Source organism: Theileria orientalis, chromosome 4 (assembly GCF_000740895.1).
Source record: "Theileria orientalis strain Shintoku DNA, chromosome 4, complete genome".
Lineage (NCBI taxonomy): Eukaryota > Apicomplexa > Aconoidasida > Piroplasmida > Theileriidae > Theileria > Theileria orientalis.
In genome coordinates, this window is record NC_025263.1 from 1,941,852 (window position 1) to 1,963,530 (window position 21,679).

Sequence of the window (21,679 nt, forward strand, 5' to 3'; positions counted from 1 at the left end):
TCTACGTGTGTGGACAGCTCTAGACTATATGAAAAACATAGATATTTATGGGAAGATGCGTTTTACGTGAAATAAAAAGTCCCAGGTAGGAGATGTCACCTGTAATAAATGTTTTATAATTCGTAAATCATAGCTAAAATATGGGAAGAGTGCGACTGCACGAAAAAAGAACACTATCACCTGCTATTTACCATCAGATTCAATCAGATATCAGATCAACTCACAAAAACGCGAAATATGCATTGAAAACGCTCCACTAATTAAGGTTTACCACTCTTAAAAACAGAAATCAATTTGTCTTTTTCAACTCATAATGTTACCTTTGCAATGTGCGACACACGACGGACATTATGGACCAACTTTCGTCACCATTCACTTTGTAAGACCCATTATTTATGCCTCTATATATACACACTATTAAATTCAAAATATTATAGTGACGCTTAAAGGTCACGTATAATCATGTTTTTGACATCGCTACCAACTCCGATCTAAAAGGGCATGAGTGGAATTTACTTGTACACAACATCACTATCTACTAGTACTAGCTATGTATCAGCCATAACAATGCCTATATAGACCTACCCATTGTATTGGAACGTTAAGTTCAGTCTCTATAAACTTTATATAATCTCTGCAGTTCTCAGGCAGGTCCTCGAACTTTGTGCACTTCGAAAGGTCCTCTCCGGGCCAGCCAGGAAACGTTTTATACACGGGTTCAAAATGGTCAAATTTGTAAATACAACTTGGGAATCGGCCATCCTCGAGAAGGCGTCCTACAGAATAAATGTGTGTAATCACACTTATGGTCTTAGAGCAAATAGTATAAACATAATCCATGTTACTGTTTATCAAGTAGCTATTATTGTACTGATAGAGGTATTAACAGTACCATTATTGGCAGTAGGAGTAATAGCAATACTAATACCAAGAATATCACTACTAACAGCAGTCCCAGTAGTAGTGGCAATAGTAGTGGGAATAGGAATAGCAGTGGCCCTATATCTAGCGTGCACATACCTGTGGTCTTGTCCTTATAGTTCACGCAGACCTTGACCTCGCTTAGGTGGGACAATACGTCCAACTTCGTCAGGTTGATCAGGTCAAACCCGTTTGTTTCCTGGGCGTACTTCGCCGCGACCATGTCCAGCCACCCACACCTTCTGCATCTCCCAGTGGAGACTCCAAACTCGTTTCCTATTCTGCTCAGCTTCTGGAAAGTTTCGTCTGAGAATCAGTCAAAATTGCTATCCACTAATATCTACTCAGTTTAGTTTTCCTCGTGTCTAGACATATCTTTCTATCATAACTATCAACTCGATATGTACGGGCTAATACCAAACAACTCAGTTGGGAATGGACCGTCTCCCACCCTCGTTTGGTAGCACTTGAGGACCCCTATCTTCAGAATTGGAAGTGATGGGCTCAGCCCCAACCCGTTGTACACTCCACTAGAGGTTGTGTTACTGCTAGTCACAAACGGATAGGTCCCTATTCAATTATTAGATGCTAATAATACTCCCTACGCAGCCAGTACTGGTATCTGCTGATTCGTACTTGATAAACCTCAGTTATACATTAACTAATATTTAGACCGATTTAATACCTAGTGACAGGTCCAGAAGCACTCCGTTCGCTCCTTCGAAGAAGACCCTTTTCCCGTTCTTGATGTATTGCCTAACCATGAAGGAAACGTCCACTATGCAGTGCTTGACCGCTTCGAAGTATCTCTTATGCTTTTCCAACTCTATGTTGGCCAGTTGATCTATCTCCTCGTCAGTCAGCCTCCCTACGTTAACTCGGTGGCACAGCGCCTTCACGAGCATCTCAAAGTTCGGCCAGTTGAACATCTCCGCTACCTATTAATCATTAATCTTCCGTCTTGTTTCAATTATATGTCTCGCTTCAATTATATGTAAAATGCCATTTCAGCGTACCATTATTCCTGTCCTTGCGCTCTTCGTCGAGTAGGACGGACCGATCCCTCTCTTAGTGGTCCCTATTTTCGAGGCGTACTTCCTCGAGTCACTCTCATTTCCTTTGTCTAGCTCAATGTGGAAGTCAAAGATCAAATGTGCTCTCTCTGATATAAATAGTCTGTTCTTCATTGATATTCCTGCCTTCTCCAGGGTCTCCATCTCCCTGATTAGACTCTCCAGGTGAACCACCACTCCGTTTCCTAGCACGTTTATTGCGTGGTTACTCAGCGACCCGCACGGCAGAAGGTGCAGTTTGTATGCTACATTGTCTATCATCACCTCATGGCCGCTGTTGTGGCCCCCTGTTCATTGATTAAAAACTTCAATATGCGTGGTTTATAACCAGCTATCATGGTCAATAATAGGGAACCATCAATATATATAACTAAAAATAGCACACATTTGGAATATCAGCCTCAAATTAGGGCCATGTTTGTTACTATCTCATGGAATCCTGGTGTAAGACAACTAACTATACACACTAGCTACCAACTACACAAAAAACCCACAAAACAGTTAGAACATACCGTTATATCTAGCAAAAAGCTCAAAATCTGGAGCCAGATGGGAAACTAGCTTTCCTTTTCCTTCGTCTCCCCATTGCATCCCCGAGATGAGTATCACCTATTAAATCGGTATATTAAGGCAATTTTTTATTATTGAATCTAGGAATAGATTATGTAACATTTACAATTCAACAAGTACATACCTTATGCTTTGTGCTGTCATAGCTGAGAGAGGTCATGCTAAATAATAAATGACCCTTCGTATTGGGCTAAATTGCCACTTTTTACAACAACCTATCCTTTACTTCTACATCCATTCTGTATAATTACCTCTAAATAGTTTTATAGGTTTCATTGTTTGCAATAAATACTTTTTTCATTCCAATTTACACATTTTTGTCTTCATATAGTTTTCCTTCTAAATTCCTATGTTTAACTATTACGCTTCCTTTTAGTTTCCTACTTATCACTCTCAAAAGTACACAAATTCTCTACCTTCTTGAATGCGTAATTTTCAATGAACAAGAAAAAAAAACAAGATTCCAACCCAGACACAAGTAATACACATTTTGTATTATTTACAAATATCTATCAGCAATCGGTAAATAAATATAATCAGACTACTGCAAAACAATGAATCGATACTAACGAATATTAATATCCTAGTAATTCCCTTAAAAACGAAAACATATCTATCAATAGCAACAGCTAAGCTCATACATACTCCTCTTATTCCTTCTTTAGTTGCAAGGAACCGGAAACTTTGCCTCACGTGTTACTCGAAAACATGTAAGGATATGTTCGATCCCGAAAACCTGATCTGTTGTACCAAGTGCCGACAGTGCTTCCACCCATCGTACTCACCTATTTACTTCGTTATTTACTTCCTCGTACTTTTATTACCTTCATTATCATCAGATTACTTGATATTTACCACCTGGAGTTTGCTCTAGAAGAATTCTTAACTCCATTCGTATTATTACATATTGACTTTGCTACCATTTTAGCCTGAATTATACTAATAAATTGCAGGTGTTATGACCCTCCCTTGGCCTATGAGGTAGTTATAAGGTACCCATGGCACTGTAAAAGATGCAAGGTTAGCATTATATTAGCTACTAATAAAACAGTTGGCACATTGTCGGCCAGTACACATGGCCTAATCGCAGTTACACACTTAGGTACATTATACGTTGAGATCTGTTTAACGAGTTACTAGTTATATAATTATCTATTTCATAACCCAGGTACATTCCTGGTTACTAGATATGAAAATGATAATATAATGCAGGTATGTGTTAATTGTGATGAAAACAAGGACGGGACTCTCATCATATGCGACGCCTGTGACCGTGGGTTCCATATAAATTGCACCGATGACAATTTGGAAGAGGTATTTAACTATTATATGCCATTAAATAGACAAGATTTCAATGCATATAGATACCAAGTGGTAGCTGGTACTGCCACGACTGCCAATATTGTAAATTATGCTACAAGAAACTGTCTGACAGCGAGGCCAGGGTATGCCTATTATGCTATATCAATTAATTATCACACACATCTACCATATTTCCTACTTTCAGACTATTTCTCGTCATACGATAATCAGCTGATATTAAACTAATGTATTAATTCACACCAATTACTGATCATGAGCATAAATTATTGCAGTCAGACTGGTATTCCCTGGAGGGAAACAAGTTGTGCAGGGACTGCCTGGAACTAAGAAATGTCACGGAAATATCGATCAGTGTTAAGTTCTGTTCAGTATGCTCCAAGCTTATGAACTCGAGAAGCAGTGCTGGCAACGGTAGAATAACCTGTAGCAAGTGCACACAAGGTAGTAGACTCCCATTTATTGGAATTGATAACCATTTATCAAAGCGTATAGAACTATTATATTTATAACATTTGTACAAATAACTGAGAAATACACATTATGGGATAGGTAAATATAAAATGTAATGCTCGGCTCACAAATCTATAGGAACCCATACCAAGTGTTCTAAAAGGGAAATGGGCCACAGTAACAATTCCCAGGCTCTAAACTGGATTTGTAACAACTGCCTGAAAGTAGAATCTTGGAGAACAACAATCGACTAATTTCTCTCCACTTTAGCATTTATTGTGCAATCTTTACTTCAACCCACATTATTTTTTATGTTATAAATATATAAACCCTGTTTATTTTGTGTTTTATATTGTACGTTAAATGGGTCAAACCGGCGACTTTGCCAGTCCACAAGAGGAAGTAAAGCAGCCCCCGAGGAGGTACCTGGGCTACATATGCTCCGATCTACTTAAATAACTAACTATACCATATAAAGTTATACTAACAGTTATTTTTAATATTTTACAATAATTATTTCTGTAGAAGGCGAAGAAGAGAGGGGAAATGGGATACGGCAGAGGATGCCGTGTCACTCACGGAGCTGAAGGCAAAAACATCAGAGGAAGAAAACAAAAAGAGACAAAAGAGACTATATATAGGAAATCTCCCAGCCGGTATTATATATTATTACAAATGATGCCGATGTCGATGTATACTAACTTTTTTCAGGAATGAAGCTTGGGGACGTCGTTGAATTCTTTAACGGAGCTTTGCTGGCCATGGTGCCGTCTAACCAGACGACGAAGGACCCGCTGGTCTCGAAGACGGAGATATACAACCCGGAGCAGGGCTACTGCTTCCTGGAGTTTAAAACACCAGAGCTTACAGACCTGGCCTTTAAGCTGGACGGGATCACCTGCAACGGCTACTCACTGAAGATCAGGCGCCCGATCGACTTCACGCAGGGCAACCAGCTCGAAGACACGAAAATATTCATACAGAACGTCGCCACAGACGTGACGGAGGCGGAGCTCCGAGAGCTGCTGGAGAAGCACGGGAAGCTGAAGCTCTTCAATCTGATCAAAGACCCGATCACAGGAGCAAGCAAGGGCTACGGGTTCTTTGAGTACGAGGACAGCAGAAGCGCAAAGATGGCAGTTTTACACTTGAACGGACAAGCACTGAAGCAGAACGTGCTCTCAGTGAAGCACGCAGCCTTCGGCTACTTCGCCAGCGGAGGAAAGCCGATCGACTGCAAAGCCTCAAACCTCCCGAACTCAATAACACAGTCAATATTAAACAATCCGCTGTTGGGACTGCAGTTGCAGAACAGCAAAATAGTAGGAGCGAAGCCGACGAGAGTAGTGCAGCTGCTGAACATGGTCTTCAGCGAGGACCTTTTGAGCGACTACAACTACAACGAAATCGTAAGGCTGACGAAGGAGGAGGCGGGAAAGTACGGGGCCCTGGACGAGATCGTGGTTCCGAGACCCAGCAAGGATTTGACCTTCAAGAGCGGGGTCGGCAAGGTGTTTTTGAAGTACAAGGAGGTCCTGCACGCCAGAAAGGCCCAGCACATGTTCAACGGACGAATATTTGACAAGAACAGGGTGGTGTGCGCAGCCTTTTATCCGGAGGACAAGTACTCAAGAGGCGAGTACACTCTGATATAGCAGTTTTGGTTCCAAGATTAGTGGCAGATAGTTAGTCGATACTGTTTGCTGTCACCGTCACGGTGAGTGTTTGATCCGTGGTCTCCCCCGTTTGTAGTCCTCCTGGCCGACTTTAAACAATTCAGGTCACTTTATTTACAATTGAGCCTTAACTTGGCTTTGATATGGAACCATACATACGAGACTCGCGTATGGCTGCCAGATATGCTTTAAATGACACATTACTAGTAAAACTTAAAAACATCGCATTTACATATATTGTATTAAACATGTGATAATAGTATTAGATTAAAACTTTGGAGAAAAGAAGGAACGTGGAGATATTTGGGGAATGTGGTCTAAAGATAAGGACCCAAGTGCTGTATAAGTGTCGTGCAATATTGGTTAAGTATATAGAATCTTTTTACATTGTTTTAATCATTAATGAGCAAAGGATTTATTTTATACCACACTTAAATGAAGACACTCAGCTCTGGTAAAAATAGGATGGCAGTGTGTAAATAGGTAACGTAAGGAATGGAATACAAAACTGGTAAAAAATAAAGTAAATTCTCATAAACTAAAAACACATAAAGTCAATTAAATCAATAAGTACGTGTTTTGTAATATTAAACACGATATAAACTAGAATGGGTAAGACAATGGAATAGTTTTAAATACTGATATTTTGAGGGTGTCAATAAATAAAATGTATAAAGAATAAAAAAAATCAGACTCAAATAGTCATAATAAAGAGTGGAAGGAAGACTGAAAATATTCATTTGACACATTTTTAAGTAATGAACCCCCATCTATAATAGAATCTTGTCTAATTGAGTTATATTCTCACCTATAATGTTAATTTAGCTTTATCGCAGACTTAAATTTGTATATATATATTTGTAATAGCAAAATGATTTTATATTTGTAAAATTTAGTAACCTTAGCCTCGGGCTAACACTGTTCAATGATACTTGTACTATAGTACAATCTCTACTTAGATAAGTAGTAATGTATATGGTATCGTTACCATGAGTAACACCGATACTATATAAACATTAATTATATAACCAAAATGAACAATAATTCAATTTACCGCTGTACTATACTATCGCTAGTACTAATTAGTAGGTTAAAATCCGTTATTTCGGATCCCTACGGTAGTACTCAACCTGGTTACCCTGAGGGTGGTTTTGTAGATCCCAACACTCAATACTACGGCTACGATCAAGGCTACGGGGGACAGTATGATCCTGGATACGCATACGGTTATGATCAAGGATACGCAGGTTACGGTTATGGTTACGATCAATCATATTCTCAACCCTCTGAACAAGCATATCCACAACAATACGACCAGGCTTATGGACAATTATACGACGAGGCTTTTGGACAATCATTCGACCAGGCTTACGGACAATCATACGATCAAGCTTACACCCAAGGTTACGATCCTTCATATTCTCAATTCATGGGTCAGGGTTACGGTCAACAATTTCCCGATCCCTACTCTCATCAATACTCACAATCCCCCGATTACTTTCAAGACCAGGGATTTCAAGACTTTGATGTTGTAGATAAGCATCATTACACGAGACAACACAAAGGACAAGCTTTCGTTCCCGCATTTACACGAGGGCCCAAACCAACACATAAATCGCAATATCAACCCGAATTCCCAGAAGAGGATTTCACTTCAGGGATTTTTGATCATGTGTCAATTCAAGATCCTTATGACACACGTTCCGAAAGATCATTCACTAAACTCAAATCTACGTCCTCTAGCCACCACAAACAACCATCCGAGCACAAAAAGCAACCAGGAAACTTTAGAACAATATTGCTGGACATAAGCAGAAAGAAATCGACCAATTCAGTAATTTACGATTACGACGATAAATCAAGAACACACACATTCTCTGCAGCTGAAGGAGTATTGTTCGAAGGGGCAATAGATGAAAACGCAGAGCAGGTGTGGGTGTCGGAACCTAATAGATACGCAGACAAGCTGACAGTCTTGGAGAAGTCGCCCGGAGTCTTTGAAATTAAGGCCTTCGTGCCAGTAGAGGGAACATCCAGCTCGGATATGGAAATGGAGAAGCCGCATCTGCCAGCACACAGGGTTTTGGATAAGAAAACTGGAAGGTCTGCGGAACAGCCAAAGTTCCAGAGCCAAGTAGTGCGGCACCACGATCCATATCAAGAATATGAAATGGCACATAGACATAGAGACACCGAACACCGGACGAGAAGGACAATTGATATTGACTTATTGAACAGGTGGAGCACAGACCAGGTACATTATCACTTCAACAAAAGGTACTTCATTCACAGTTTTAAGCCCAAGGCAGGATTGAGAATCCGCAAAATCACAAAGGGCGACAGAGTTAAGTACGTGCATCAGTCAGGGCCTCTCCCCGACGAAGTAATTATTATTGTGTTGCCAGACAACAGCGAAGTCATGAGAGTGCTTTTCCCATCCGCAGAGGACGTGGCTTCAGATCAAGAGTACGTGATGGCGCCAGCCAGTCCGAATTTGGTTGATATTGATATTAAGAGGTTCGAAAACTCTAGAGGAGTCAAGTATACCTATGACAAAAACTATGATATACACAGGTTCACATGTGAGCCGAATCATCTCATTAAAAAGGTCCTGAAGCAAGGAGTGGCAGTGCGTCAGTTCCCAGATAACGAATGTCCAGACAGAGTACTCATATTTAAAATTCCAGGAAAGGGATCAACACTTAGAGTGTTGTACCCAGGACAAGATGAAGGTATTGATGGAATACTCAGGGTATTGAAACCACGAGAACCAGAGAAGGTTGAAGAGGTAAAACCAACCCTTATAACTGTTAACGTCAAGGACCTTCAGAGCACAAGTAAGATTGAATTTAGAGAGGAACCAGACGGTACGAGAGTGTTTGTATGTAAGTCAGGATACCTGATTAATAGGATTGTTGCCGATCAGGCGGTGTTAGAGGCATTCAGTAGTAACTTTCCCAATAAAGTGACAGTTTCCCTAGACCAATACGGCAAGAGAGTGGTTGATTTTTCAACACCATTTAAGCCTGAGTATATAACACTGGACATTAGAGCAAAGAAAGATACTAGCCAGTTCAAGTTTGAAATGGATGCTAAGGGGCGATACGTATACTATGCAAATAGACCCTACTTGTTCTATGAGGTAAGAAAGGATAACGATTTATTGTGGTACTCGAGAGACGGAAGATATCCGGAAAAAGTGTATATAATTCCTGTTGAAGGGTCGAAGCCAATACTCAGAGTGTTTTACCCTAAGGATATGACATTCCCCAAGTTGACGAAGATAGAAGGGTATAGACCAGACCTGTATAAAGCACACGAGTTTGAAGAGCCACCAGAGCCTCCGGAGCCACATGAAACAAAGCCAGCGAAGAGACAAGAGCCACAAAAGCCTATGAAAACATTTGAACCGACTAAAGTTGAGCCGACTACTAAGACAACTAAACAGGTACAGGACGACGTTAAATCAACTAAGTCAACTCAACAACTACCAGTTATAAAAGTAGATGGTAAAATTCAAATTGTAGATGGTAAGGGTAGAGAGACAAATGATAAGTTGCACGCAGCTCCTCTAAACCTATCACACCGCAAGAACACTGACTCATATGCATACTACGCCACAGAAAAGTTGGGAACATATAAAGCAAACGTGGGATACGGATTTAATCTTGTTAATGAAAAAGAAAATCACAAAATTTGGGACACCACAGTTCCAGAGGAATACGCAGTTGAGGTGTACGCAGACGGTATCGGAATGTTTGCGCACATGAGTAACGTAACCTTATACTTGGCTAATAAACAGTACATACATTACCACAAACATGAAGGCAAAACATGGATTACTATACCTCCTATACTCGAGCTTGATATACATCACAAAGCATCAACATTACAAGTATACTATCAGCCAAGTGGAAAGTCTTACATGTTTTCCGCAAACTATAACTTCCTTTTCAATAAGGTTATTGACAAAGGTAAGGTAATATGGGATTCACAGGGTTTACGTGAGTGTGTCACGGTTACTGTTAAAGAGGATGGACAAACTGGCATGGAGGTAACGGTGCACCTACCAGACGGTGTAGTATCGTTTAGAAAAGATAAGACAACGGATCAGTGGGTTGATTTAGACGCACAGGACGGATCAGGACAGAAGGCAGCAATGACAATGAACGCTATGACTGACTTGGAAATTATGAGAGCATTTGACGTAGGGAAGATTACGATAATCACGGTTGACCCCAATGATGTTACGAAACACATGGAAAATGACGAAAACGCATACGATAAAAAGGTGGACGGAGAAGATCATTCGTTTGAATTTCATCGTAACAATAAGTGCACGGAGGTCAAGTATGATGGTAAGATGTTTTGGAACTATGATGAGAAAAAACACGCTTTAATATACCCCAAGTGTGTCAAGTTTGAAAAGAAGAGTCTCCTGATAGCAGTCGACTTTGGAGTCATTGCTCTGATGTACAAGTTTAATGGACAAGTGATGAGTTTCTCATATGCGAAGAAGCCAGAACCAATTGAAGTTGACATGAGCAAGAGCGAAATAGTAGGGCAACCAAGCACCACAGCGACTGTACGCTCACTAGAAAAGGATGCTATTTCCAAAGAAATCGAGAATGACATAGTAACATACACTACAAAGGACCAATACGCAATGAACCCAGTCAAGTACAAAGCGCAAGTCCTGTCGGAGACAGTAGACCCGTTCTTGTACGTGTACAAGATCAAGGCTCAGCCTGTGAATGACCCCAAGAGGATACAACTTGTACACCTCAACGGAACTGTCACGAACTACGCTCAGGCCACAGACGGAAAGTTTTCTGAGTTCCCTGACGATATGAAAATGTTCACGTAGTTTGTTAGAGTTAGGGGGTGAAGGCAACGCAGCCACCGCTGAGGGCCCAAGCAAATGAGTTCTGACCACGACCACAGATAAAGCATGCGCACGAGACCAGCCATGCTACCTTGTTACAGAACGAGCAACTCGGCAAACGAAAAACAGGCGCCCCTAGTGCTCTAATCAACTCTGAGCACTAGCGGCAACAAGATGTACGTAATGTCGAGGCCGCTGACAAGCTTGGGAGATATCGCATCACTTTGTGTATAAATGACAAATTATAAGACTAAGGACGCACACTCCTCAACACAGTCCTTAACGAGGCAGCAGATGCCGTTGTGATCCATTGGACCAATGGATCTTGTTTTGTTTTATTGTAATCCAGAAACGGTGATTTAATTGTTCATTTTGTTTAAATTTGTTTTAAACGCCTGTTTTAACTAATTTAAAATAAAATACACGTACGCGTTACTTTGCACACCAGTATGTATGTGCACGAGTTCAGCTGACGTTTGAAAAAACGGCATGGAATCCCACTGTATACGCCATTATATATCATCACGAGTGTTTATATGGAAGTATATGGTAATTAGAGCTGTAAACTTTACGAGTAGATTGAACGTCGACCCCACGGGTTCCAAATCCCAAAAACTCATAAAAGGATCAGCAATATAGCTATATATGTTACAAAATCAAAGGGATAAATAAGTGATTATGTGATGAATCGAATAGCAGTAGCGAAGCCATTCAATATCTGACGAAATGGCATTTGGCACTAAGTTGTAAACTTATTCTATGTCAGTAACTCGGTTCAGTTACAGCCCTCGATTTCATCATTGATTTAATTGTAATTATAGTAAATATTCAAATGTATAATATTATAGACTTATTGTTTCCATCATACGTTTTCAGTTTCAAATTCAGTTTTAATGTTAAGTAGTTTAAAAATTGCAGTCTTATTTATCAATTTAAGTTTTAAAAGATTCAGTACACAATATTATTACAGTTACACACACTTTGAATCGATTAAATTCAGAAAAAATTGGAGTTAATTTGTGTGTATTACTCAGAAATGAGTGGTACAATAGCAATATAGTCGTATTTACCATAAAATATTGCATAAATCTTATATGGTTAGTCTACGCTGAATTAAAAGTGGCTGTCAGTTTGACATACTTGTAAGGAAGATCGAGAAGGAGTTTATATTAAAATAAAGAAAAATTTGTGTTTCTCTTTCTACACCTTCAAAAGGTTGGATAGCATGGAAAACTAGATATTGGACTAAAAAATGCTACAAAAAATAAATTCCCAGTCATTTACTATTTGTATTAAAAAATTTAAAAAGAATTAGAAAATATAGCCTATGGTAGAGTAAGTTTAAGCCGCTAATTCATGCCCCAGCCGCAACCGGTTCTAGTTCTTAAAAATGGCTTATTGCGCAGCTTTAATTTTATATGAACCATTATAGTACCATAGTATGGTTACTAATATATTTAGAATTACTATGCGGAGGCAAACCGGCTAAATGTAGTGAAAATATAACCTCAGCAGCTAAACCGCCAAATAACACTAATGAAAATTTAAAAGGCGGAACACTTGGCAAAAATGGAAAATATGCCACTGCTGGCTCTATAATAATAGTAGAAGTAACAGATATTTCCACTCCTCAGCTCCCAGATCCTCCACCACCGGTCCCTGAGAACCAGAAAGATTTAAAAACTCAGATTCAATCCCTTAACAAATATCAACTATTGGATTTATTGCAGATATTAGCGAGAAAATTAAAGCGAAGAGATCCTAAATACAGCTTCATAGAGGCAATAGGACGCTGTGTTAAGAGGACTTATGAAAATAAACACCCAGTGACACTCAACATCAGAGACCTATTCACGGAAGAGGAAATAGAATGCGACGATATAGCAAAAAAAATTACCACATACACGGCAAAAGGTAATTTTGTGTTCAAAAAAATCAACGTCAATTCAAGTAAGATTTGGGAAACGTCATCGCCCGGAGAATACGGGATCATCGTGGAATACGACAAGGAAGACAAAAACATAAAGATTTATAAACTCAATGGGACTACTGAAAGACACACATTCCAGGTAGCACCGGCCGAAATAGGCAACCTATTCACACTAAACATTTTACGCAAAATAACCACCGCGAAATATAGATACTCACGAAACAATGGTTCAGACGTGTTCACGTGCTTCGAATCATTCTTGATCTTTAGAGTTAAAAGAGGTGACGACGTTCTTTTCACCTTTGAGGATAAGGTGTACCCTTATCAAGTGGTAGTTGGGCCGAAAAAGAATGGAGAACGTAAAATAGAATGCCACTTCTCTCTTAAACCGAACAATGTGCTCATGATTAAGTCGAAAACTATTGTGGATAACAAACAAGAACAGGATAAACAAAGTGTCGAAGAGGAGGCTCTCAGCAGTAAGGAGGAAGATGAGGAAGAGGATGGTTACGAATTATCCGAACCTGTCTTCCAGGACCAGGAAGAGGAGGAGTATAAGGAGGAAGAAGTTAACAAACCGCGAGAGATAAACTTGCAGGACAGCTCCTCAGACGATGAAGATTCTCCTGAGTGCTTCGACACCAAGGGACTTAAACTCATGGGCCTGAACCTTAGCGGAAAAGAAGCCGAACTTGACCTGTCCAGGTTCACTTTAAAGCAACACGTGATAAACAAGGACATTCTCGTCTTCGACTTTAAAAGAAACGTACAGTGCGTAAGAATAAAGCACAAGGACATAGACGTTTGGTTCCTCGACACGAGCCCTCTGACGAACCACGACCTCGACGACGACTCAGACGACGTTGGATCTGAAATCAGTGATACTGTGGAGTCTAACGGTAAACGCTCAACGGGCACACAAACGAAGCGCTCATTAGACGACTCGTGGATCCACAAATACCCAGTTAGCGTGGCCTACAACACCAACGAACTGGTGATATGGATCGTATTTTGGACCACGTACCTGGAGTTCATGTGCTTGGACGGAACATGGTACCAGAAAGTTGGCACGCCTTCGTACCTGGACACAGTCGATAAAAAGGGGCTCGAGATATTTACGCTTACAGACTACGGAAACATACGCCAGAACGACGAATTGAAGTTTACGGTTACTGAATCAGGCATTCAAACGTCGACTCTGGTGTTTGCCTTCAGGGAAGGCTCCAAGTGCCTACTCGTAAAGCACATGGGCAAGAAGCTATGGTCGCGCAGAGACGATGTCACGCCCCTGTTAAACTACGAAAGGGAGTACCCTTCTAAGATCGTGTACCACGTGCAAGCCAAGACGATATTTATTTTATTCACCAACTCATACCTCGGATACGTGTTCATGCAGAAGAAGTGGGAGTTAAAGGTCAACAAGCCGAAAGCAGAAAATTATAAACAGGTTAACGGTCCCACAGATAGTCCACGCCCTGAGCCAGCGGAATCAGCTGAGACACAAGATACTGAAGCTGATCAATCCACGACCGTAAGCGCCGATGAGACAACGGATGATGGAAATATCAGTAAAGTAGAAGATTGTGGATCCGTTGAACCAACTACTTATGAAGCTAGCGGTTCAGTTCAATTAAGAAGTGAAGATAATACCCAAGCTGAAGCAACTGAGTCACAAGAAACCGATTCAAATGCTAGTAATGAAAACGGATCATCTGATATTAAGGACAATGATACAAAGGAGAATGGAGAGGGTGAGTTAAAGGAGAATGAAGAGAACGAGTTAAAGAACAATGAACAGGAGCCTAGTGGTAGCGGTCATCGTGACCAATCAAAGACACATGAAAATGAGTCAAAGGAAAATGAACAAAGTGCTTGTGAAGATAACGAAAGAACGGTTAATGAAGAAAATGTGTCAAAGGAAAATGAAGAAATTGCTAGTGAAGAGAACGAATCAACGCCTAATGAAGAGAATCAGCAAAAGGATATAGAAGATGATACATCTGACAGTGGATTTAATTGTAAAGTAGAATATAGTGATGTTTGGCTCGATTGAGGCGTGTGCGCAGCCGCAACGAACCAAGAAAGTCGTCAAGAGTGCCGGGGGTAACGGCGAGGAAGCGATGCCCACTGCCACTGCCCAGATGACGTAAAAATTTGTGAACTATATTTAATTAGATTAAATGTTAGTTCAAAACACAGATGTGAAACAGCGAATCCATTGAGGACTCCAATACGAGGTTGTCGACACACCTCTGGACCCATGTGGATAAAGTCTCTGATCACAGAAAACTTTCAATCTTTTGGAACGTTATAAATGATTTTAAGTATATTATACAGATTCACACTCACTTTGAAATTATTTAGTATAAATTCATAGTAATTGATATATATGCCTGATTACTGCATACCTGCTCTATGAAATGCAGGAACGAGAATGAGACATAAATATAATAAACGTACATGAACAATACAAATACGGGCTTGATTTAAATATTTTTCCGATGACTGGGTTTTATTATAGAGGAGGAATTCAAATTTATATTGTCTTCGGCTAACCCCCATCTCGAACTGGATTCTACGAGCTAACGGCAGGTAGACCAGTTCAATGACTGTTTTATGAAGAGCCATAACTCACTAATATGGTTTTTAATATATACTTTCTGGATTCAGCGTCGAAACGCTGCGATCTGCATCGCATCAGAGAACCAAATGGAATCGATGTATTACACGGTTCTAGACGGCAACAATGGGAGCAATTTGACGATTTTGGACATTAACGACCGAGTTAGCACTAAGAAGGTCGAATACGAGTACGACGAGGATAACGACATCCACATTTATAGTGCAAAGGACCCCTATATTCTAGACACAGTAAAGAAGGGGAACAATGTGATTTGGAGCCACGAGGAGGGGCCCTACCCTGACACGGTCCTCATCTTCAAGGATGAGAACAACCAGCCCGTAGTGCGCGTTGTTTTCCCAAGCGATGTGTCCTCTCAACGCTCCACCTCCGTCTCGAAGCAAACTGAGAGCACAGTTCCCAGGTCGCAGAGAGAGCGGGACCAAATCGTCGACCCCATCAAAAAGCTCATTCTTCTCAACCTCAAAAACACCGCAAGCACTCAGCTCATTCACTACGAGTACGACCAGGAGGCTGACACACACACGTTCACTTCAGCCTATCCCTACCTCTTCGGCCTTATCAAGAAGGGCAACACCGTCATCTGGGAGCCTGAAAAGGACAACTACCCAGACACGGTCCTCATATTCCCAGACTCACCCGGGAACTACACTATGAGGATGTTATTCCCAGACAAACTCCCTTCAACCCCAAGGCCACTTTTCACTCCCGAGGGGCACGACCTCCACCGGGAGCCATCTTTAATTCCAAAGTCATCCCACGAACGCCCAGAAATATCCAATGAGCCGCTGCCCGTCGAGCTCAACATTGACTACCGGTGGAGCCACCCGAAGTTCGACTACTCGCAGTCCGACAACGTCGGCACCTACAGGTCCCGACAGGGCTACGCCTTTTCCAGAGTTACCAGCGACGACAAGTTCCTATTCTTCAAGTCGCATTCGCTCCTGTGGCAGGGGCTGGCCTACACCGAGTACGCTCGCAAGGTCAACCTCGTCAAGTACGAGTTTGACGAAATGTTCGAGATTACTCTCTATCTCCTCAGTGGCTTTAAGAAGAAGTTCGTCAAGCACAAGGACCTCCCCTGGACTGCCATTGACCTGTCCCAAACGAACCCTGTGGTCATAAGTGTCCGCTCTGTCTACGACACGTACTCTTACACCAACACCTACTCGGGCAAGGTTCGGACCCTGGAGCCCAAGCCGCACTTCTCATTCAGCGGAGTCCGTGACGGAACTGACGTCATTTGGCACACTCTCGACCCGGAACAGTATTCCAATAAAATCAATGTGATTGGGAACAAGTTTATCATTCACTTGAAAAACGGGAAGGAAAAGGTTTACGAATTAATAGACGAAGTGTGGACTGAGAAGATCTAGTGTGCTATGCTCCTGCCCTTCACACACTGTCATCGGGCCTGGAACATAGTACATTTCCCTTGCTATTCAGCACCAAAAATTAATTTTATACCCTGTATAATGCCTTCATACTCACGAAGTTTAAACTTGTTATTTATTGATTGCTTCAAATGTGTTAATAAATGGAGTGTAAAGTGGTAAAATGTGCATCATATTGTCATGGGCCATCACGTATTTTTATAATTTTATTTAGCTAAGACGGTATCTTCACTAATATTAGTAATAATTGCAGAAGTGGCAAGAGACCCCCCTTCGACAGCTATTAAGTTCATTTTCCACAGTTTCGGAGTGGAATCTTTGGGTTTTTTCTGACTTCCAAGTATATCTCTATTAGTTTATATTATACGTACACTTGTTTTAGAAATTCGCTGAGAAATTAGAACATGTGTAATTTTGGGGCTTTCCATGCCTCATATTCTCCGCCCACCCCTTTTTAAAATAAACTACTTATTAGAACACTGTTATCTGCTTTCTGTCTGTCAATTGTTACATTTGTCGCTTGCTAGATTTGCCGATTGTTTTATATTAATCTTAAGTAATCAAGCGATCTACCCTATAACGAGTTGTTAAGCAGTTATTTTCCTTGTAACCTTTACATTACTAACCGATCACTAGTTCCCCCTGTTGTATAGTCTTTCAAGTACATTATTAAAAAATGCTCGCTAAGGTTGGACTTCAGGCTCCCAACTTCAAGTGCGAGGCAGTGATGCCCGACGGATCCTTTAAAGAAATTTCCCTGGGCGATTACCTCTCCAAAAAGTACGTCGTCCTCTTCTTCTACCCGCTCGACTTTACCTTCGTTTGTCCTACTGAAATAGTAGCCTTCAACGACGCAGTTGCACAGTTCGAACAGAGAAACGTTCAGCTTCTGGCCTGCAGCGTCGACTCAAAATTCTGCCACTTGGCCTGGAGAAACACTCCACGCGACAAGGCTGGAGTTGGCCAGGTCAAGTTTCCGATGTTGGCGGATTTGACCAAGGAGGTTGCAACGAATTACGGAGTCCTGGACGACTCAGGTGTAGCATTGAGAGGCCTCTTTTTGATCGACAAGAAGGGCGTTCTCCAGCACCAGCTGGTTAATAACCTTCCATTAGGACGTAATGTGAGTTTATGTAACATACTTAGATATTGAGTAGTTGGTGAGTTGGCCAGGCGTCATTTTATAACCACTAACAAACACACAGATACAGATAAATACTCCTCTAATACTTGCATAGGTAAATGAGGTGCTAAGACTAGTGGACGCTCTCCAGGTCTTCGAGACGAAGGGCGAGGTCTGCCCTGCAAACTGGAAACTAGGTGATAAGGGAATGGCACCCACCACTGAGGGTGTTATAGCCCATTTAACGACTAAACTGTCTTGATTTCATTCGTTAAACGCATTTTACACTTTAGTTTATTCAATACATTAAATAAATACAAGTTTACTAGGCTCAGGGATGATGGCCTGTAAGAAGGAATGGTACAGAGGTCGATGGTAATGGACATATAGAGGAGCTACTGAAAATAAAAGTATAATTAGAGTAATTTATATGTTTTAATTGCGATTTAATTATGTAGTATAGACGAATAAAGGAGTATTTGAAATCAGAAGACTAGAAAGAGTGGGTACTGGTGCCAAAAAAATCATGGGTTCGATTTGACAACCTAAACAGACTTCAATAAGAATTATAATAGAAGAATCCACATATACGTAGGCAGAATTATCAATATAACTAAATAGAATTAAATGCTTGAAATAAAATTGGCATTACTTGTCTTCGGATGGGGACCAGAAGCGTACAAACGGAGACGACTTTACACATTTTTTAGTACACCCATAAACGGGTTGTTTTTATTCATTTATTTTTAGTTCTGATACTTCTGACGTCTGTTCATCTCTAAATTCTTAAGTTTTCCTTAATTTTAGTCTAGTTTTTTTCATACCAGCTCGCTCTCTAGAACGTAGCTCTTTTGCCACTTTTAGAGACTGTATCCACCCAAATCTGGTCACTAATAACAGATTCTATATTGTAAATGATGATTCTTGCTCAGGTGCTGTTGATAGCCTTAGGTGTGTTGGGGCTACAGCTGACCCAAGCCCATAATCCGGACTTCCCAAACGCACTGAAAATAATCACAGATGGAAGCTCTGAGCCGAACGACACCACGAAATTTACAGTTGAACGCTCGTACTCAAGAGTGGACTACGTCTTTATCCCGGGAGCAAACTGCACAGAAATCAGGTTCGGAGATAGGTGCGTGTGGAAGAGCGGGGACAAGGACGTCAAAGACCCCGTCTCCATCGCCTACGTCACCGACATTAACCAGCTGGCAGTCCGCCAAAAGCACATATCAGTCATCTACAACGAGGGCATCGGCACAAACTGGCAGTTCGCCTACGTGGTCGACAATGAAACCGGCAAGGTCTTCGCGACCGAGGAAGGAGAAAAGTGGAGGGGCCTCTTTCTCAAGCTTATAATGGTCTCAATCTCGCTATCGTTGTTTTTTCTCCTCAACCCTTTCATCCTCGGCCTCCTCATCTACCTGGTCAAGGTCACCAGGGACATCAGAAGCTATGTCAGCAATGGGCCAGAAGCACCACTTTTGCCATAGTTTCCTACACTGTAAAGGCCGCTGATTTCAAAGCTCTATAAAGGAGCTTTAGCTTTGTACAACCGTAGATCCATTGTTCAACTCAACGGTTTATACGCTGTAACATACTAATGTAATACGCTACTTGTAATATACCATTGTATCATACTACATGTAACATACACTGTATTATTCAATTTGTATACTTCTTGTAATATACTTATGTAAAATACACTGTATTATACTACTTGTAATAGTTTTACTATGACATCTCACGTTTTTAAAACTACTGTAGTATAAGTTGCGTGTTACATATTATCCAAGCTATCTTATCTATGGATATTGTGTTTTCTCCAGTTAAGTACTCTAAGTTAGCTAAGTATACAAAGGTGACTATCATGTACACATAATATTGCGATTGTATTAGAAAATTAGCTCTGGGACTTCGCTTCCCTCTGCCTCTTCTCTATCTCCTTTGTCCTCTTCAAATTCTCCAATATGTCCTTTTTGAATATGCAGTTGGGGATCTCTGGTATCTTCCTCTTTTGGCCTACGTTGGTGTTAGTTTTACTCATTGTGTTACTGAAATTACTTAAGTTATAAACAGCAATTTCTATATGTAAGTTGTTACCTTTAGCCCCTTTCTTAATCAGTCGCTTCATCTTCTTTTTGTGTGCAGATACCATCTTCTGGATCTGTCCATATTAGTAATAAAAATTCGTTTTCATAGTAAATATACACATCATGGATTTTAAAAACTAATAATACATATCAATTAACTAAAATATCCAGAAAATTAAGATACAATATGCATAGGAGCAGCTATCTACTGTAATTTAATATTTCAACTTGAACATTGTAAAATTAAACTGTATCACTTGGTGGATACAATACCACAATGATGAAAATATTTACACAAATGATAATTATTGTTAACATACATTATACTTCCTTGCCAGAGGCTGACGCTTAGTCCCTTCTAGGAAAAATTATTAATTTCGAAACTTACTTTTCAGCTTTACCATATTTTGTATTATTTATTTAATATTTAAGCTATTTTAGCTCTTTTATAAATTTATTATGATATTTTACAGATTTAAAAGATTATGAACACTAAGCTGTTAGGGGGCTATAATTTCGGCATAAATCATTATAAATATTTTTAAATTGCGTGTAAAAGTTAGAATTTTAATTTAATATTTTTAGTGCGATATATCTGCTTGTTTTGCTGGTATCACATCCCCCGGATAGAAGATTGAACTGTAATTATCCGGCTGAATCTGATAATTTATTAGTTTTTCTGCAACTACTGCTAACCATAGTATTTTACGGCTACACATAGCAATGAGTATTCTATTTTGTTTAAATTAACTAAATTGCGCAATAAATACTGAATGTACTGATCCGTTGGTGTGACACTGAACTGTCCTATACTTTACTTCCTTTGGCCCAAGCCGTTTCAGCCTTCCTAGCAAAATACTGTTTTCTTTATTGACTTTTTTCCTCAAAGTCCAACAGTAGGTCGCTTTGAAGCTAGTTCCGACCGGGTTTATTGATATCCAGTTCCCTATCTGTGTTGCCTATGTTTTATGTTAAAATTCCCTTTTATCGTGAAATACAACTGTTTCAGGTTCCAACTGTCTAAATTCGTGCAATAACACACCTTCTCTAACAGCTCGTAAAGACTGTTCGACTCTTTTGTCGTTTCATCTCCCGCACACTCGAAGCCCACGTTAAACTCCACGTCATCACTCACATCCTCAAACATTTTCTTATTTAGAACAACATAGCTTCTATAAACATAATTTTACCCATTAATAGTGCTGACGAAAGTACTTTACTACTCAATGCCTTTAATTAATTGTACGAATACCTAATAGTTACCCTTTAGCCGATCCTAAAGGCTCCACATTGTATATGTCTGTATCTTTACATACTTTACTGTACTTTGAGTTATACTCGAACATGTTAACCCTCCCCTGGGCGCAGTCCTATTTAATTTCTTGAGTGCCTCAATAACTACTTTGTGTAAACACAAATACATTACACATTTCTTGTTGTATTCATAATTCAACTCATGTTTGTCTTACTACTGCTTTTCAATGTATACACTGTCCTCATAGTACGATATACCTTTATTAGCTCCGCAACATCACCCCTGTCTGTTCCAATGAATATCTGTCAACTAACCTGGCGAAAAGTGACACACAACTGAAGCGTC

The 21,679-nt window shown here is 40.3% G+C and overlaps 11 protein-coding genes across 11 annotated transcripts; 7 read left to right on the top strand and 4 right to left on the bottom strand.

The window, feature by feature from the left end:
- Positions 1-140: 140 nt before the first annotated feature.
- On the top strand, positions 141-260 carry TOT_040000858 (hypothetical protein; the record flags this gene model as incomplete). The annotated part of the gene is made up of 1 exon (XM_009694496.1): positions 141-260. The coding sequence occupies one exon, from the start codon at positions 141-143 to the stop codon at positions 258-260; it is 120 nt and encodes a 39-aa protein (XP_009692791.1).
- A 183-nt stretch (positions 261-443) lies between these two features.
- On the bottom strand, positions 444-2,724 carry TOT_040000986 (uncharacterized protein; the record flags this gene model as incomplete). Its single annotated transcript, XM_009694497.1, has 7 exons — positions 444-491; positions 586-776; positions 1,021-1,227; positions 1,607-1,859; positions 1,938-2,281; positions 2,507-2,603; positions 2,689-2,724. The coding sequence occupies 7 exons, from the start codon at positions 2,722-2,724 to the stop codon at positions 444-446; spliced, it is 1,176 nt and encodes a 391-aa protein (XP_009692792.1).
- Positions 2,725-3,002: 278 nt separating this feature from the next.
- Positions 3,003-4,591, top strand: TOT_040000860 (uncharacterized protein; the record flags this gene model as incomplete). The annotated part of the gene is made up of 7 exons (XM_009694498.1): positions 3,003-3,042; positions 3,152-3,341; positions 3,518-3,584; positions 3,777-3,878; positions 3,929-4,009; positions 4,160-4,328; positions 4,476-4,591. The coding sequence occupies 7 exons, from the start codon at positions 3,003-3,005 to the stop codon at positions 4,589-4,591; spliced, it is 765 nt and encodes a 254-aa protein (XP_009692793.1).
- A 109-nt stretch (positions 4,592-4,700) lies between these two features.
- Positions 4,701-5,992, top strand: TOT_040000861 (splicing factor; the record flags this gene model as incomplete). The annotated part of the gene is made up of 3 exons (XM_009694499.1): positions 4,701-4,759; positions 4,863-4,993; positions 5,049-5,992. The coding sequence occupies 3 exons, from the start codon at positions 4,701-4,703 to the stop codon at positions 5,990-5,992; spliced, it is 1,134 nt and encodes a 377-aa protein (XP_009692794.1).
- Positions 5,993-6,023: 31 nt separating this feature from the next.
- On the bottom strand, positions 6,024-6,263 carry TOT_040000862 (hypothetical protein; the record flags this gene model as incomplete). The annotated part of the gene is made up of 2 exons (XM_009694500.1): positions 6,024-6,094; positions 6,146-6,263. 2 exons carry the CDS (start codon positions 6,261-6,263, stop codon positions 6,024-6,026), a joined length of 189 nt encoding a protein of 62 aa, XP_009692795.1.
- Positions 6,264-7,046: 783 nt separating this feature from the next.
- TOT_040000863 (uncharacterized protein) lies at positions 7,047-16,845 on the top strand (the record flags this gene model as incomplete). Its single annotated transcript, XM_009694501.1, has 6 exons — positions 7,047-9,908; positions 9,933-10,711; positions 12,655-14,834; positions 14,863-14,974; positions 15,039-15,135; positions 15,532-16,845. 6 exons carry the CDS (start codon positions 7,047-7,049, stop codon positions 16,843-16,845), a joined length of 7,344 nt encoding a protein of 2,447 aa, XP_009692796.1.
- A 161-nt stretch (positions 16,846-17,006) lies between these two features.
- On the top strand, positions 17,007-17,196 carry TOT_040000864 (hypothetical protein; the record flags this gene model as incomplete). Its single annotated transcript, XM_009694502.1, has 2 exons — positions 17,007-17,055; positions 17,078-17,196. 2 exons carry the CDS (start codon positions 17,007-17,009, stop codon positions 17,194-17,196), a joined length of 168 nt encoding a protein of 55 aa, XP_009692797.1.
- A 343-nt stretch (positions 17,197-17,539) lies between these two features.
- Positions 17,540-18,248, top strand: TOT_040000865 (peroxiredoxin 1; the record flags this gene model as incomplete). The annotated part of the gene is made up of 2 exons (XM_009694503.1): positions 17,540-17,986; positions 18,102-18,248. 2 exons carry the CDS (start codon positions 17,540-17,542, stop codon positions 18,246-18,248), a joined length of 594 nt encoding a protein of 197 aa, XP_009692798.1.
- Positions 18,249-18,900: 652 nt separating this feature from the next.
- Positions 18,901-19,479, top strand: TOT_040000866 (conserved hypothetical protein; the record flags this gene model as incomplete). The annotated part of the gene is made up of 1 exon (XM_009694504.1): positions 18,901-19,479. One exon carries the CDS (start codon positions 18,901-18,903, stop codon positions 19,477-19,479), a length of 579 nt encoding a protein of 192 aa, XP_009692799.1.
- A 410-nt stretch (positions 19,480-19,889) lies between these two features.
- Positions 19,890-20,417, bottom strand: TOT_040000987 (conserved hypothetical protein; the record flags this gene model as incomplete). The annotated part of the gene is made up of 3 exons (XM_009694505.1): positions 19,890-20,008; positions 20,090-20,153; positions 20,400-20,417. The coding sequence occupies 3 exons, from the start codon at positions 20,415-20,417 to the stop codon at positions 19,890-19,892; spliced, it is 201 nt and encodes a 66-aa protein (XP_009692800.1).
- A 243-nt stretch (positions 20,418-20,660) lies between these two features.
- On the bottom strand, positions 20,661-21,425 carry TOT_040000988 (conserved hypothetical protein; the record flags this gene model as incomplete). Its single annotated transcript, XM_009694506.1, has 4 exons — positions 20,661-20,738; positions 20,859-21,038; positions 21,122-21,251; positions 21,343-21,425. 4 exons carry the CDS (start codon positions 21,423-21,425, stop codon positions 20,661-20,663), a joined length of 471 nt encoding a protein of 156 aa, XP_009692801.1.
- Between the last annotated feature and the right edge of the window lie 254 nt (positions 21,426-21,679).